At 36.8% G+C, this 17,097-nt stretch overlaps 1 protein-coding gene across 2 annotated transcripts in view; it reads left to right on the forward strand.

The window, feature by feature from the left end:
- ZDHHC15 (zinc finger, DHHC-type containing 15) overlaps positions 1–17,097 on the forward strand; it is a 174,017-nt gene that overhangs the window by 91,093 nt on the left and 65,827 nt on the right. For both annotated transcript variants that reach the window (XM_011962253.1, XM_011962254.1), the window contains 6 exons: positions 723–792; positions 2,259–2,291; positions 3,040–3,160; positions 7,777–7,909; positions 10,339–10,465; positions 14,119–14,222. In XM_011962253.1, coding sequence (XP_011817643.1) covers positions 723–792; positions 2,259–2,291; positions 3,040–3,160; positions 7,777–7,909; positions 10,339–10,465; positions 14,119–14,222 — 588 coding nt within the window. The remainder of the gene's footprint in view (positions 1–722; positions 793–2,258; positions 2,292–3,039; positions 3,161–7,776; positions 7,910–10,338; positions 10,466–14,118; positions 14,223–17,097) is intronic.

The raw sequence follows: 17,097 nt of genomic DNA on the forward strand, positions 1-17,097 counted from the left end.
GGAAGGAAGGAAGGAAGGAAGGAAGGAAGGAAGGAAGGAAGGAAGGAAGGAAGGAAGGAGGGAAGGAGGGAAGGAGGAATGATTTTTAATATCAGACTTACAGAGTTAAAAGAATCCTAAAATAAGAAGTCATCAAAACTGTACAGGTCACAGCCCTGCCAGCAACTTGCTGTGTGATCCTGGGCAAATCAGTTGATATGGCCCAGATCTTTACTTCCTTTATCTGTGAAATGATCAATTAAACTAATTGTTCTAGAATGTCTCTTCTGTTCCCCAAATTATTATTCTAGAAACCACTCTCTTTACCATGTTTTAGGAGTGTTATCCACCACATACAATCCAATCTCTGGAGACAGGAGATAAATTATGAATCCTTATTTTCAGATCAGAAAGTTGGGGGTAAATAGAGGCTAAATGATTTTTCAAGATCCCTCAAGCATTTGGTAGTATAGTTTGTTTTATAATGAAAGATCTTATGACAGATATCCAGATAAGAAACTTTTCCCCTTCCTTTCAGCCCCCAAAAGTGCTTTCAAAATTGGATCCAACAAGGAAAAGAATATGTACCCCAATTCTCTTATGCAATCTGCCTTTTGCTTAGTAACGTGAAATGAGTTTGACTATCTATAATCAGTGCGTAACAAGTCATCCAGATAAGCTAGTAAGATATAAGGTCTTGTATTGAGCCCTAAAAAGTGCTTACCACCTTATTTTTTTTATAGCTGTACGATTCTGTGACCGGTGTAATCTGATCAAGCCAGACCGCTGCCACCACTGCTCTGTCTGTGCTATGTAAGTTACGGCCATATTTCTCCTGAGCTGGGCTTGGCCACTGATGGTTGCCTAGACAACAAAATGACTGATCCTAACATGTAACTATACCTAGATAAGAGCATTTCCTTTCAATCATAATGAGCATATGCCAAAACCCCTCACATGGTTGATGATGATTCAAGCTACTCTAAAGATAAGTAAGAGAAGTAAGACCACATTTTAAAAATAAACATTTTATTTGTGGACAATTTTAGACTTACAGATTTTTTGTGAAGATGGTTCTTATATGTCTCACACCCAGTTTCCCTTGTTGTTAACATGTTATATTTGTATGGTACATTTGTTACAATTAATGAACTAACACTGATACATTATTTTTAACTGAAGTCTACATTTAGATTTCCTCAGTTTTTCCACAATGTCCTTTATCTCTTTCGGGATCCCATCCAGGATACCACATTACATTTAATAGTAATGTCTCCTCTCCTTAACTTCTCTTAGCTGTGGCAGTTTCCCAGACTTGTTTTTGATAACCTTGACAGTTTTTAAGATTAATGGTCAAGTAGTTGTAGAGTGTCCCTTGATTCAGATTTATTTGATGCTTTCCTCATCATTGTTAGCCTGGGGTAATATGATTTGGGGAGGAAGATCATAGAGTAAGGTGCCATTCTCATTACATCATATTAAGGGTACCTATAAACGTGACTTATCACTGAAATGTTAATTTTGATCATCTGGCTGAGGTAGTTTGTCAGGTTTCACCACTGTAAAGTTGTTCTTCCTTTCTATGCTTTACTCTTTGAAAGGAAGTCACTATGCACAGCCAACACTAAAGGAATGGGAAGTTATGCCCTCCATCCTTGAAGGTGGAGTATCTACCCTAATTATTTCAAGTTATTTTGCTTGGGACATTTATCTCTTCTCTTCATTTATTTATCTATTCAATCACTTATTTATATCAGTATGAAAGCATAAATATTCATTTTATATTTTGCATTATAACCCGATACTACTTTTTTGTTGCCCAAATTGTTCCAGCTTCATAAACCCCATTTTTATGTTGATACATGTAATCTTCATGCCTTTTCTCTTGAGTACTTATTCCACCCATATTTTTCTTACCCTTGATTCAGATATAGGCTATAGCCATATATTTTCTTCTGTATTTTTATTAAACTAAGCATTAAATAAAATGATAGGAGACATAGTAGACCTGTATTAATAATCTGGAGTTTCCAATCCCTTTGAAAGGTTGGACTTATAGGCATGTAACTTGCTGCTGGCATGATCCCATAAAGTGTTGTTGTGATTACCTCATCCTAGGAATAACTGAGGGCCACAGTTTTGGAGTCACTATAGTGGAAATCTGAGAATGGGTGTATTGGAACCATGTAAAAATACTGGTGAAACCTTGAGTTTAATTATGAGGTGTTGCTTCATTTCCATAGCCTCACTTATCACACTGTATTTTGTCCCCTTCGTAGGTGTGTGTTAAAAATGGATCATCACTGCCCTTGGTATGTCTGTCTGGTTCATTTCTTTTCTCTAAAAGGGTCAAAGTTGCTCAATTATATGCACTTTTCTAAGCACAGTTGTCACATGCCTGTTTCTGCTGCCATAATTCACTGGGTTTTATATTTCTATAGGGGACAGGGGATGGGTAACATTTAAAATGAAGAAAAAATATAACACCAAAGGTATAGTAGTGAATTCCTGGAGTTACAAAGCTAATGGTCTCCTATTCATTACTTTAGCAATTGAGCTTAGTAATGAAATACAGCACAAACATTTCTCCTTTTAACACTACACAATTCAGTTCTGTTTCTGGCTGGCTTGATGTTTGAAATATTCTAGAATGTTAAATTCAGCAATTTCCCAAGTTTTGTATATCAGACCCAGCAGGCCAGTCTGAAATCACCTAACTACAAAAAGAACATGCCACAACTGTACCAAATGTAGCTGCTAAAACCATAATACATTTTTAGTAACCAGGATCCAGGTTTGCTTGGATGTGCCAGGAACTAGTCCAGAGCTATTAGGTAGGCCAGGTGTTGCTGTGCCTATAAATGAAAGAAGAAACAAGTGAGACATGAACTTGTTTTTTTCCAGTCTGTTCTTATTAAGGGACTTCTATCTCTATTGGGTTTTTACACGACACATAATGAAGCAGCAGAACTAGCATGATTCCATTGCCTAGTTCACTTATGTATCACTGTGCTCTCAATCAAGAGGTCCTGATTTCAAATTAGTTTCTCTTTTTTTTAGGGTTAATAACTGCATTGGATTTTCCAACTACAAATTCTTCCTTCAATTCTTAGCTTACTCTGTTCTCTACTGCCTGTACATTGCTACAACAGTCTTCAGCTATTTCATCAAATACTGGAGAGTAAGTTAAAAAATATCCTGAAGGGTCCCCCTAGAACAAATGCACACCCACTCCAACTTGTGACATTGTTCACCCTCTATCTTTTTACATTTTTAAATAGCTAACACTGTTGAAGTAAATGAAAGAGAAGGCACTAAAAACAGGTTTTCCATATTGAATACTCTGAGATTTAGGGAGCTGTTATTTAAAGATTCTAGCAAAACAAGTTTCTGTCATACATGAGAATCTTGCTAAGGCCTTCAGGAACCTAATCTCTTGACTCCTACTGATTCTTTACAATGTATTTCTCCAGCTGAGTTTTAAAGATCCACTTCTTACCAGTTATAGATTTGAAAAATGTTGAAACTAATTTTAAATCCCTAGTTTCCTAAGAAAAAGGATAACAAATCACTCCCCTGTTGTTAGAAAATACTTCCTAATTCCCTATTCAAAGGAGAGTTGCAGAATTCCTACTGTACAGAAAGATATACTGACTAATCTTCACATAACGGGGAGGGGTTTTTTTGTTTTGTTTTTTAACTTTGTTTGACAAACACTAGGTTAGCAATTAGGAGAATGGAGATCGAATACTGGATCTCTTACCTGCTTCACTGGCTCATTGCCATGATCAAATGAAACAGATGTTGAAAGTGCTTTACCTTTCAAAATGTGATTCAAATAATTATACTGAAATCTCAAAAAAGTTATTTCATCCACTTGAAGATATAAATTATATCCAACTACTTCCAAAACAGAAAAACAAACTTAAGGCAGATTTTTTTATTTACAAATGTGTACAAGGTCTAGCAGAAGTATAGTGAAATATGTTCTTTTTAAATGTCATACTAGTGGACCCCAGGAGATATCCCTTCCCCACAACTCCAGTACAATTACTAAGACATCCATGATGAAGACTGTCCAAACTGAACCTGAATATCAAAAGGCAGATGTAGACAGAGCTACTAGTTATTAGGGATTGCACAAAAGCTTATATAACATGAATATCTCACCTCAAATGGAGACATAAAGCCATAGAGAAAGAACATGAATTCAGTGACCAGAATATAGATTATAATAAACTGAAGAAAAAAAGGAGAAGGATAAGGCAATAGGAACTGAAATAGCCAAGAATATTTAAATTATTAATCAGTGCATTGATCCCTAGTAATATAGAAAAGATAGTGTAGAAAATTATAGTGACGTGTGTTTTCCATTTCCCTTTCAACTTGTTGAATCAGTTCAGATATTTAATAACTTTAAGAATAAGGAATTATATAATAGATGTCATAATCATCAACTCACGGATACAAACAAAACTTTATGCAGAAGTAAAACTTTTTCATAAATTTTCTATAAATATACAATGCTTCATCATCTCTTCCTTTGTCCATTTCAAAGCACAGGATTATTGTAAAGTTACAATAATTTTAAAATATATTATAAAATCCACATACTGAGCTACTACCCTGAATGTGAAGGAAATCTGCTATGTCCCATCAGCAGGGAAAGTGTTGGCCTTGGTCTTCACTACAGACCTTTTTTGGTGCTTAACACAGTAGGCTACTGTTTAGGAACCACTTTTTACCCTCGTAACAAAATAAACAATATTGCATTTCACACATTTTGCCTTTAGCCCACCTAGTCAGCCAATAATCAAATATCACAATGCCAGCCAGGAGTCATGTGCTTTTTTCATTCTTGAAAGATATTTGGATATGAATTAATCATCAGAAATGTGCCAGTATTCACAAGTAATACCAAGAGTGAACATAACCTTATTGTCTTTATATTCCCTCATGTTTTTTTCTCCACAGTAGGCTAGCTCATGCCTCACAGATCAGAGGCAAGGAAATGTGTCCTGGCTTGCCCTAAAATGAAAAGGGCATTGACAGTTCAGAGAAATGCTTCTTTGCAGTCTCTTTAGCCAGATAACACTTTAATGTAGTTTAGGGATGGCTTTCTCAGTTTAAGTTGAATATCCCCTTAAAATAAAAAGTAAACACTGCCATGTATTTTGAAAGCCATGTATCAAGGAGATAAGCTGTGCTCCTATCAATAGCAACCTTCATTTGTATGGTACTTTACAGTTTTTGAAGCACTTTTTTTTTATTTTTATTTTTATTTTTATTTTTTTTTGAGGCGGAGTCTCGCTCTGTCGCCCGGACTGGAGTGCAGTGGCCAGATCTCAGCTCACTGCAAGCTCCGCCTCCCGGGTTTACGCCATTCTCCTGCCTCAGCCTCCCCAGTAGCTGGGACTACAGGCGCCCGCCACCTCGCCCGGCTAGTTTTTTGTATTTTTTAGTAGAGACGGGTTTTCACCATGTTAGCCAGGATGGTCTCGATCTCCTGACCTCGTGATCCGCCCATCTCGGCCTCCCAAAGTGCTGGGATTACAGGCTTGAGCCAGCGCACCCGGCCTGAAGCACTTTTATACCTCTTATCTCATCTGATCCTTACCACAGCCCTGTGAAGTAGGCAGAGCATGAATTATTAGTCTTATTCAAAGATGATAAAAACTGAGGCTCATAGTAGTTTAGTGACTTGTCTATGATCACCCAGCTTGTAAATTTCAAAGTTAGGAGTTTCACCTAAGTCTGACCCTAAGCCCCATGAACTTACACACTGTACCATGTCCTACTGCCCATTATGGCTCTGCTGTGGAGAGCTCTAGCTCCATGGGAATAAAGATTTCAGAAGACCAACAGATTATTTATCTCTTCTCTATATTAAACAATAGCTACTTTGATAAGAGATTGATCTTTTCCTTATGCAAAAAATAGTAATACATTCCTCACATATTGGGCCATGGATCTCCTCACAGAGCTATGAATTATTTTAGAATCAGGAAAATAGCATTATTCTGCCAGTATTCATCTGATCTCTCTCTGATGGCTATTACTTTGAGTGATTTAGCTTGATTATCTCCTGAGAAGGTATTTTTGAACATAGGGCTATCACCCTATTCTAGCAAAAAAAAAAAAAAGTTTAAGAACTCTATCAAGGGACAACACAGTAGATATGCTTTGGCAGACAGAAAAAATGTTCTTTAAGAGTAATTGGGCGAGGTGAGAGAAGAGACGTCAGCTCAGCCAGACAGACTGTGAAGTGACTTTGTATCAGTCCCTCTTGTCCAGCCATTTTCTACTACCCATTTATATGTGAAAAAATAAGCAGTAAAATAAATGTGAGCTTTAAAATATTTTTAAAACATTCTTTAAAAACTAAAGATTGTGAAAGCAAAAACACAGTCAAGGCAAAACCCACTGCAAAGCAATATATGGAGTTTTTTCTGTAAGTTCAAAATAAAACAGAAATCAATCTAATTCAGTTTAGGTGCTTAGGCCAAGAATTTGTAGAGGGATCATTTCAAACAAGAGAGTTTCAGGTAAATATTCTTGAAGGTTGAAGTTCTTGAGGTAGCTCTTTTCTGGGCTGCTCTGTCCCTATGCAACTTTCACTTGGACCCCCACTCAGCTGGCAGCATCTGGCTGGCTGAAGATAACGGGAAGCATCCTTGTCTTCATCCTTCAGTATACAACCTGGAAGATTCCCAATATTTCCATACATAAAAATGAATAAAAATATTATCTCAGAGAAGAAAAAAATCTGTACTATCTGAACTTGCCAAGTGTTGAAAAGCCTTAACTTTCTCCTTCCAAATTGGAGTAGAACTAGATCACTCAGAAGTTAAGGTCCACTTAAGAATCACATTTAACTTTATTACTAGAGAGAAATTGGAAATATTTCAAAGTGATTCATCACACTGAAACAATAATTATCACAGGGAAGGAGGAAATAAATAATAGTCATTCCCCCAACTGTTCACACCAAAATTGAAAATGTTTTCTAAGATTCTCTTCAGAAGATAAATGTTACATGCTGCACATGTTACAGAACTTTATAACATTCATTCTGGTCTAGGCTGCATGTCGGAAAAAAAGGCTGGTGCCACATGGAAAATAAGATGTCCTAGATAACTATAAAAGTCTTTAGCCACGTACTTTTACAGTTGCCTGTAAAAATTCTGCTTGATTTTTACTGTCTAAACAGCTGTTTCACAGGAGGTACTATATCAGCACATTCTACTTCAGCTATAAAAAACAACCACACAAAATCTACAACAACTTTAAAATCAGGTTATGACTTATGGGTAGGACATTTTAAAATTCTACCTATATGTTTTAACTTCTTACATACGTCACCATGACATTTTCAACATACACATGCCTGAGGAAACATGATATATAAAGAATTCCAGAATAACTTACCCTGAGACAAGAGGATAAGGCATATGAGTTCAAGATCTCAAACTAAATTGACTACAAGCTCTGAGAGGTTGCATACTAATTATGGCCCAAGAATAACCTTTTCACATTACCCTTTTATAATTGGTATCTAATATACTCTATTTTACACTGAACCGCAAGGATCCATTTTAGGCTTTGTAGGCTGAGAGCACACTCACAGGTATCATCATTAACAGAAAGAACCATATTATAAAAATTTTACAGAATCTATTTTTTAAATTATAGCTAGACACTTTATACATGTGAAAAACTACTAACCTATATATTTTTTAAAACTAGCCATCCCCTTTTCCACTTTAATCTTTTGCTTGTTTATTATTTCTTTTCTAGGGGGAATTACCCAGTGTTCGCTCTAAGTTCCATGTCCTTTTTCTTCTCTTTGTGGCCTGCATGTTTTTTGTCAGCCTTGTGATTCTCTTTGGTTACCATTGTTGGCTTGTCAGCAGAAACAAAACCACCTTAGGTAAGACTTAATATTAAGATTAGGAAAAAACATATTAATGTGTATCAGAGGGACCTGTGGATTGTTCCCAAGTAAAACTTCCAGTGAAGCATTTTAGCTGCATGACATCTCTCTACCCCCAAACTGAGACAGATGAAAATACATTTGACCAAAATAGAAAGGCATAGTGAATGAAGCTTATAGGCTAATTATGAGAATATTTTTTAATGAAACCCCACACAGAAACAAAAATGGCCATTGTTCTTTATAGTGCATACTGCTCCCAAGGTTAATAGCTCAGAAAATTTCTAAAAGGTGTTCACATGAGGAAATTAAAGAAAGAATCAGTACAGAAGGGGATATCAGAAGGGAGAAGTAAAGGTTGATAAAGACAGTAGGATCTAATTTATTATGCACATCTAAAACCAGAGCCCTGAGAAAAAATCCAAACCAACCACAACAAGATTCCAAAAGTCTTGAGAAACAAAAAAAAATCAGTAAATATCTGTAATTATCAAGGGACTGTTTAGGTGCTGTGGGAATGAGATAAACACATTGAACAAATGATTCTCTAGAAAAGAAGTAAAATAAATGAACATATTTTCTGTCAGTTACTCTATAGGCTGTTATTTGGAAAACTGTATTTCTGATGGATTCCAGTACATTTTATTTCATCTATGATGAAATAAGTATTTACATTGTGTACAAATCAGTATGTGAGGAGTGAGGACAGTGTCCAAGTTTTGAATGTTGAATGTTTAGCTAGGAGAGATTTGAGAAAAGTTTAGTGCAAAAGCTACTACACATTGGGAATTTATTTGCTAATAATGCTAACAGCTAAGAAAGTATTTGCAATCTATTGGCCATGCATGATGGTTCACTCCTATAATCCCAGTACTTTGGGAGGCCAAGGCAGGAGAATCACTTGAGCTGAGGAGTTTGAGACCAGCCTGGGCAACATAACGAAACCCCATCTCTACAAATAAAAATAAAAATAATTAGCTGGGCGACTATTCACAATAACAAAGCCATGGAATCAGCCTAAAGGTCCATCAATGGCAAACTAGATAAAGAAAATGTGGTACATATACACCATGGAATGCTACGCAGCCATAACAAAGAATGAGATCCTGTCCTTTGTAGCAACACAAATGAAGCTTGAAGCCATTATCCTAAGTGAACTAACTCAGGAACAGAAAATCAAATACTTCATGTTCTCACTTATAAGTGGGAGTTAAAGACTGAGTACACATAAACACAAAGAATGGAACAACAGACACTGGGGCCTATTTGAGGGAGGAGTATGGGAGGAGGGAAGGGTTCAGAAAAATAAAAATTCACTCGGGTACTATGCTTAGTACCTGGGTGACAAACACCAAACCCTCAAGTCACAAATTTACCTATATAACAAACTTGTACATTTACCCTGAACCTAAAATAATAGTTACAATATTTTAAAAATAATAATCATTAGCTGGGTGTGGTGGCATGTGCCTGTGGCTGCAGCTTCTCCGTAAGCTGAGATGGGAAGATTGATTGACCCTGGCCAGGAGTTTAAAGCTGCAGTGAGCTAAGATTGTGCCACTGCCCTCTAGCCTGGGTGACAGAGCAAGATCCTGTATCTATTAAAAAAAAATAAAGTATTTGCACCCATTTTCTTAACCAAATATATATGTAGCCCCTAGTTGCTAGGATGGTAGATTAGCACATTTGGCTTAGAGATCAGCTACAAAGTGGAAAACCACTAAAAGCTTCATGATAACAGAGTCTGAAAACAAAGAACAAATGAGAAACAGTCAGATGCAGCCAGAGTCCAACAGTGAAATCATTTACTTAATGGGATAAATGTGTGTCTAAAAATAATGTTCTCTAACATGGTCCCATTCCTTACAGTCTTTGAAGTGATTATGGCTCACCAATTAACATTTTATCTGAAGTAAAACTCAGTTTCTTACATTGCAGGCTTCAGCATGAACACTTTCATTTTTGAAATGTTTCAAAACCAAATCAATGTTATTACCATCTCTTTATGTCATTATTTTCTTCCCAGCTCTAAAGGCGGTAGCCATTCGGTTGTTGTTGCCACTTAGATTCAAATAAAGAGCTGTTAAATCTGTTCCTATACTCTAAATTCAGCAGTACAAAATACATACTACCCCCATGGCTGCTTAATTATTTTTACCACCGTGTGTTTCCCTTGTCTTTTAAAAAGAGAGTTCTAATTCTTTATATGCAGTAACAAGCTTAGTTTGTGTTAAGTGATTAAACTGGTTTTTACTAAGTAATTTAGCAATATCTAAAAATTGCTAATCAATATCTATGCTATCACAGCAAAAAGATATGATAGAACCAAGTCACATACATGGAGAAATGTAAAATCATGACTATGCTGAAATATGTTTCTTTATTGTTTTCTTCCTCTTTTCTTCAACTCTCCTGCCCTGCCTTAGAGGCCTTCTGCACTCCAGTGTTTACAAGTGGCCCAGAGAAAAATGGGTTCAACCTTGGCTTCATTAAGAATATCCAGCAGGTGTTTGGAGATAAGAAGAAGTTCTGGTTAATACCTATTGGTTCCAGGTGAGTAAATATTACCACTGGAAGAAGTTAGTACTGGACCATGCCTTAAACCAGCAAATTCAATTTTGATTGTAGTATGCAGCAGGTATCAGTCCAATGTGAAACTCTATTCCCCAAGTTCTTCATTTCTAGGTTAGTAAAGACAAATAAAGACGTGAGGGTCTGATAAAATAGATATTCTCATGCTTTCTTTGTGGCAGTGTGCAGTGGCACTACCAATCTTTTATAACTGAATTTGGTAATATCTGTCAAAAAACATAAGAATCTACATGTCCAGCATCCCAGTAATTCCATTTCTGGGAATTGAATCTACCCTAAAGACAGAGTCAAACTATGCACAAAAATGTCCATCACAGCATTATTTGTAGCCAATAATTAGGAAACAACCTAAATATCCAAAAATATGGGAATGGATAAATAAATGTGTGTGTGTGTGTGTGTGTATATATATATATACTGGATGGAATATTATACAATCAAAAGTAATGGTTATAAAGACTATGTCACAAAAGGGAAAGTGCTTACTATATTTTAAGTGGAAAATGAAAAATCCAGTACACTGTGATTAAAAACATAAGTATATATGGAAGAAAAACAGCAGAAGAGAAATATACCAAAAAATGTTTAAAATAGTACTATATTTTAAGTGAAAAATGAAAAATTCAATACACTGTGATTAAAAACATAAATATATATAGAAGAAAAACAGCAGAAGAGAAATATACCAAAAAATGTTAAAAATGGTAAGGGCAATAGTCTTAGAAATTATTTATCTTTTCTCCATTTTACATATTTTGTGGTTAATACTAATTTTATGAATAAAACATATAAAAAGCAAGAACAAAGATTAATTTGAGGTTATAGGTAATTCTTTTTTTATTATTATACTTTAAGTTCTGGGGTACATGTGCAGAACATGCAGGTTTGTTACATAGGTATGCACATGCCATGGTGGTATGCTGCACCCATTAACACATCATCTACGTTAAGTATTTCTCCTAATGCTATCCCTCCCCTAGCCCCCCAACCCCCGGCAGGCCCTGGTGTGTGATGTTCCCCTCCCTATGTCCAAGTGTTCTCATTGATCAACTCCCACTTATGAGTGAGAACATGCTGTGTTTGGTTTTCTGTCCTTGTGTTAGTTTGCTGAGAATGATGGTTTCCAGCTTCATCCATGTCCCTGCAAAGGACATGAACTCATTTTTTTGTGATTACATAGTATTCCATAGTGTATATGTGCCACATTTTCTTTATCCAGTCTATTATTGATGAGCATTTGGGTTGCTTCCAAGTCTTTGCTATTGTGAACAGTGCCATAATAAACATATGTGTGCATGTGTCTTTATGGTAGAATGATTTCTAATCCTTTGGGTATATACCCAGTAATGGGATTGCTGGGTCAAATGGTATTCTCATTCTAGATCCTTGAGGAATTGCCACACTATCTTCCACAATGGTTGAAGTAATTTACACTCCCACCAACAGTGTAAAAGTGTTCCTATTTCTCCACATCCTCACCAGCATCTGTTGTTTCCTGATTTTTTAATGATTGCCATTCTAACTGGCATGAGATTGTATCTCATTGTGGTTTTGATTTGCATTTCTCTAATGACCAATGATAATGAGTTTTTATAATAAGTTTGTTGGCCACATAAATATCTTCTCTTGAAAAGTGTTTGTTCATATCCTTCGCCCACTTTTTGATGGGGTTGTTTGATTTTTTCTTGTAAATATGTTTCAGTTATTTATAGATTCTGGATATTAGCCCTTTGTCAGATGGATAGATTGCAAAAATTTTCTCCCATTCTATGGGTTGCCTGTTCACTCTGATGATAGTTTCCTTTGCTGTGCAGAAACTCTTTAGTATAATCAGATCCCATTTGCCAGTTTTGGCTTTTGTTGCCATTGCTTTTGATGTTTTGTTCATGAAGTCTCTGCCCATGTCTATGTCCTGAATGGTATTGCCTAGGTTTTCTTCTAAGATTTTTATGGTTTTATGTCTTATATTTAAGTCTTTAATCCATCTTGAGTTAATTTTTGTATAAGGTGTAATGAAGGGATCCAGTTTCAGCTTTCTGCATATGGCTAGCCAGTTTTCCCAACACCATTTGTTAAATAGGAAATCCTTTCCCCATTGCTTGTTTTTGTCAGGTTTGTCAAAGATAAGATGGTTGTAGATGTGTGACATTATTTCTCAGGGCTCTGTTCTGTTTCATTGGTCTATATATCTGTCTTGGTATCAGTAGCATGCTATTTTTGTTACTGTCACCTTGTAGTACAGTTTAATTTGAGGTTATAGGTAATTCTTAGAACTGCAACCATTATGCAGGGAAAGTAGTGGATGAGAAATAAACAGTCAAGCTTGTGTTCTGTGAATGACTTTGTGAACCAGATTGAACCACCATCAACAAAACTAATTCTGGAGCAGAGCTTGCTTTTAGCCTTCTTGCAGCCCCCTTTCGGTCCCCTCCTTAGACAAGGATACATTCATGTTCACTTAGTTGAGGAAACTTTGTTGGGGGTAGGGTGGTAATTATGGAAAATTTCTGCTTGATTGATTGCCTTGATACTTCCTGTGTAGCAGTTAGTATTTTACAGACTCATTTATTTCAGAGATGTGGTGTATCCAACTAACCTGTCTATAAAGCACAAGGCAAAACTATGTCAGTGGGTAATATTGATTAATAACTGTTACAAGGTATTACCTATACCCTATTCACATACTCACATACACAAATATACACACATCATCACCACATCAAAGGGAGGTGTAAAATGAGTCTTCTCTGGAATAAAGAACAAAACCAAAAATCAAGGCCCATTCATTTATTATCAGTATACTTACATTCTCTTTAGAGTGCTATCAATAAAATCTGTCAACTTTCAATTTACCATATATGTGAACAGGAGAAAAGGCATAGATAACATCAAAAGTCATTCAGACTCAAAGGTGGAATGCATTCAGATACCTAAACTGAAATGTTCAAACTGTAACCTCTTCTAGCTGGGGCCAGCTCTGTTCCCTCCAATGCATCCCATCTGTTAGTGGACAGAAATTAACCAGGGAGTTGACCCTAGCTTACCACAGGTAGCCACAAAGCGAGACCCCACATGTGGATAATTGCCCCCAAAATCTGCAGTCTAGAGATGGCTCACTCTGGCTCTTTCCCCTAGTTCCTAATAACCTTTCTGCCGTGCAAACCAAATAAATAACAGTGCATTCGGGCATTGTCTTTCACCAATTCACATCAGCTTATCTCCACTGTATTCAATGTTTCAGAGACTGGTCATCTTTCTTGAAAACGTAGAATCAAAGCAGTAAGATAATGGGATATAAATTTGTATCGTCATCATTAAGTGATAGATATGAAGCTTGCTGTGTGTGCATATTGCTATACTGGGCATTTTGGGAACCAAACTACAGAGTTGCTTACAAACAAGAAGTTAACACTGATGCAGACACACAAATAAGATATGGAAATTTAGAGCAATATAGCAACTAAATGATGCTATTGTAAGAGTCCATTCCGCCACGACTTTAGACAATAAGACTAAATATGCCTAAGAACCTCCCTCTTGTTTTTAAGAGGATTATAACCTTCACAAAAGTCTATGTCAGCTGCAATAGCTCACTGCCTTTCTTTTCCCACCAGCCCTGGTGATGGACACTCCTTCCCTATGAGGTCTATGAATGAGTCACAGAACCCACTGCTAGCAAATGAAGAACCCTGGGAAGACAATGAGGATGACAACCAAGGTAAGTTGGGTCAAAGACTATGAACTCCACGTTAATACAACCAATGTAATGTGGTGAGTAAATAGTAAATAGTGAGTAAATCCAGAAAGATTTTATAAGCCTGTCAGCCTCATAAGTGTCCTCTGGATGGAGGAGAGCAAGTGTGGCCAGATTTGTTTAGTAACCATGGGAAATTTAGATAAGATTAGATTGCAGCTTGGGAGGTTCCTTACCAGCTTTGTGATTCCGTGATTTATATCACCAGTCAGATATACATCTGGATATATATGGATTTCTAAACAATCCTGCTGGGTAGTCACTTGTAGTACTTTGCTTGAATGTGGAGTTCAATTTAATCAATGGGCAACAATTCACCTTTCTCCATCCTCCTTCATTCACATTGGTTAAATTTTCTTTAAAATCGTATGCTCAGTCTCTTTTTAAAATGGTTTAAATACACTAAAAACTAAAAGATAGTAATGGGACAGGCCTACACATGCATGTAGTCTACTTTTCTAAAAGGAAGAGGGGCAAAGGAAAATAAGTTCCAACTTTCTACTGCCAGGTCACTGGGTCATCCTAAGGCATTTTGTAAAGAGTTAAAAGTTGAGTTCTCATGTAATGTATCCCCATTGCCAGCCCTATTCCTTGTCTCCACCTGTTGCTGTGCCTACTTTTGTGCCTCCAACATATACTTATGTTGCTAATACCAGCCATTAGAGAGTCATTTTGGCTACTATTCCCAATAATGCAGTAGCTGGCAGCAATTTTGAGTAGGAACTTGTAGTGGCTATCACAAACCGTACCTGGGGTGAAGGAGGCTAAATGAGGACATGGAAAAGCATTGAAGTGGGAGCAGCAGTGGAGAGCAAGCCTTTCAAATTTTTTACCCAGTTGGATTATCCAGGCCCTGATTACCAGGAAATCTAGTTTTAGAGAAAAGCATGTTACTAGGTCCAAGGAATACAAAATAGCCACAAATCCATAGATAAAAAAGAAAACAGTTATTGCCCATCCCAAAGAACTTACAACAAGGGCAAATCCCTTACTTCCTCCTGCTGACTGTTGGAAAATTGACTATATTTTGACCTATCTTCCTTCAGTCTTCAGTCTTTCTGAACTGACTTTTATTTACGGCAGTCACAAGTTATAACAACTCTTATTTTGGTATTAAAGCTAAACTCTAATAGAAGCCAAATACTTATCAGGTCTTTACCTGGTTTGAAATAATTCACAATGGAAAAAGCTATTTATATCTGACCTTTGTGTTGGCAAATGGAATACTTTAAATGTAGATACAGCACCACATCATAAAGAGGTTATGTTTTGAAGCAGTCTCCAATTCCAGACCTTTTCAAAAATATTCAACCATTAAAAAACTAGTATGTTATTTTATAGTTTACAAAGTGCTTTCCTATACTTTTTCTTCATATCCTTTGACCCTCACAACTTTCAGGTTAGATAGGCAGTGTTATTAATAGCATCCCCATTTTATAATTAAGAAACTGAAATTGAGAGATGTTAATCTCACATGTCAAGGTATCTTGATTCCAAATCCTAGGTTTTTTCCACTACAATGCTATATCTCTCTTTTGGACAAGTACATATGAGACACGGTGCTGTAATTGCATGTCATTTAGTTATCTGAAGTGTTCAGCTGCTTCTTATATAATCATAAAATCATAAACTGTAAGGTGCCTTTAGCTTTAGCAAGACCACTATGCCATCTTAGATAGCTGAGGGTTTTTTTTTTTTTAAGTTCATTGAAGGAGACACCACAATCCTCCTTTGTAACCCATTCTAGTATCTAATGCAAGTTCTCATGCTGTATTCTTTGTTAGGTTGGTTCTATGCTATCTTCAGTTGTTCCCATTTTCTGTGCATAACTGTCATATACAAACAGTTCTTACACTTTTAACAACTTAGATTCCTAGGAAAGATGCTGTAAGTTGAAATTACATGTGTGTATTGAACTTAATTTGGTTTAGGAATCCAGTGGAATTTTTATTCCTAGCCCAAAATACAACATTTCATTTAGCATAAATGTACTCGTACAGCCGGGCGCTGTAGCTCATGCTTGTAATCCCAGCACTTTGGGAGGCTGAGGCGGGCAGATCACTTGAGGTCAGAAGTTCAAGACCAGCCTGGCCAACATGGCAAAACCCCATCTCTACTAAAAAAGTGCAAAAAAAATTAGCCAGGTGTGTTGACACACACCTGTAATCCTAGCTACTTGGGAGGCTGACACAGGAGAATCACTTGAACCCGTGAGACGGAGGTTATAGTGAGCCGAGATTGTGCCACTGCACTCCAGTCTGGGCAACAGAGTGAGACTCCATCTCAAAAGAAAAAAAAACATGTACATTGCATAATGTAAAACAAACATTTGGCCAGGCACAGTGGCTCACGCCTGTAATCCCAGCACTTTGGGAGGCCGAGGCAGGCAGATCACGAGGTCAGGAAATCAAGACCATCCTGGCTAACATGGTGAAACCCCATCTCTACTAAAAATACAAAAAAAAAAAAAAAGCCGGATGTGGTGGCGGACACCTGTAGTCCCAGCTACTCGGGAGGCTGAGGCAGGAGAATGGCATGAACCCAGGAGGCCGAACTTGGCAGTAAGCCGAGATCGCACCACTGCACTCCAGCCTGTGAGACAGAGTGAGACTGTGTGACAGAGCGAGACTGTGTCTCAAAAAAAAAAAAAAAAAAGATAAAATATGCTAACAATAACCTGTTAGGTACAAATGTAATATCACAGTCAGGAACTACATAAAGCCTTTGTGATCTTTGAAATCCCGGCCTTATATTAGCACAGCAAATTATAAGGTAAAGAAACACCTTTATGAAAGCAAGGGATTTAAATAGGCTTCTCTGATGTCATTTTTGAAAATAA

This window comes from Colobus angolensis, unplaced genomic scaffold (assembly GCF_000951035.1).
Source record: "Colobus angolensis palliatus isolate OR3802 unplaced genomic scaffold, Cang.pa_1.0 Scaffold589, whole genome shotgun sequence".
NCBI lineage: Eukaryota > Metazoa > Chordata > Mammalia > Primates > Cercopithecidae > Colobus > Colobus angolensis.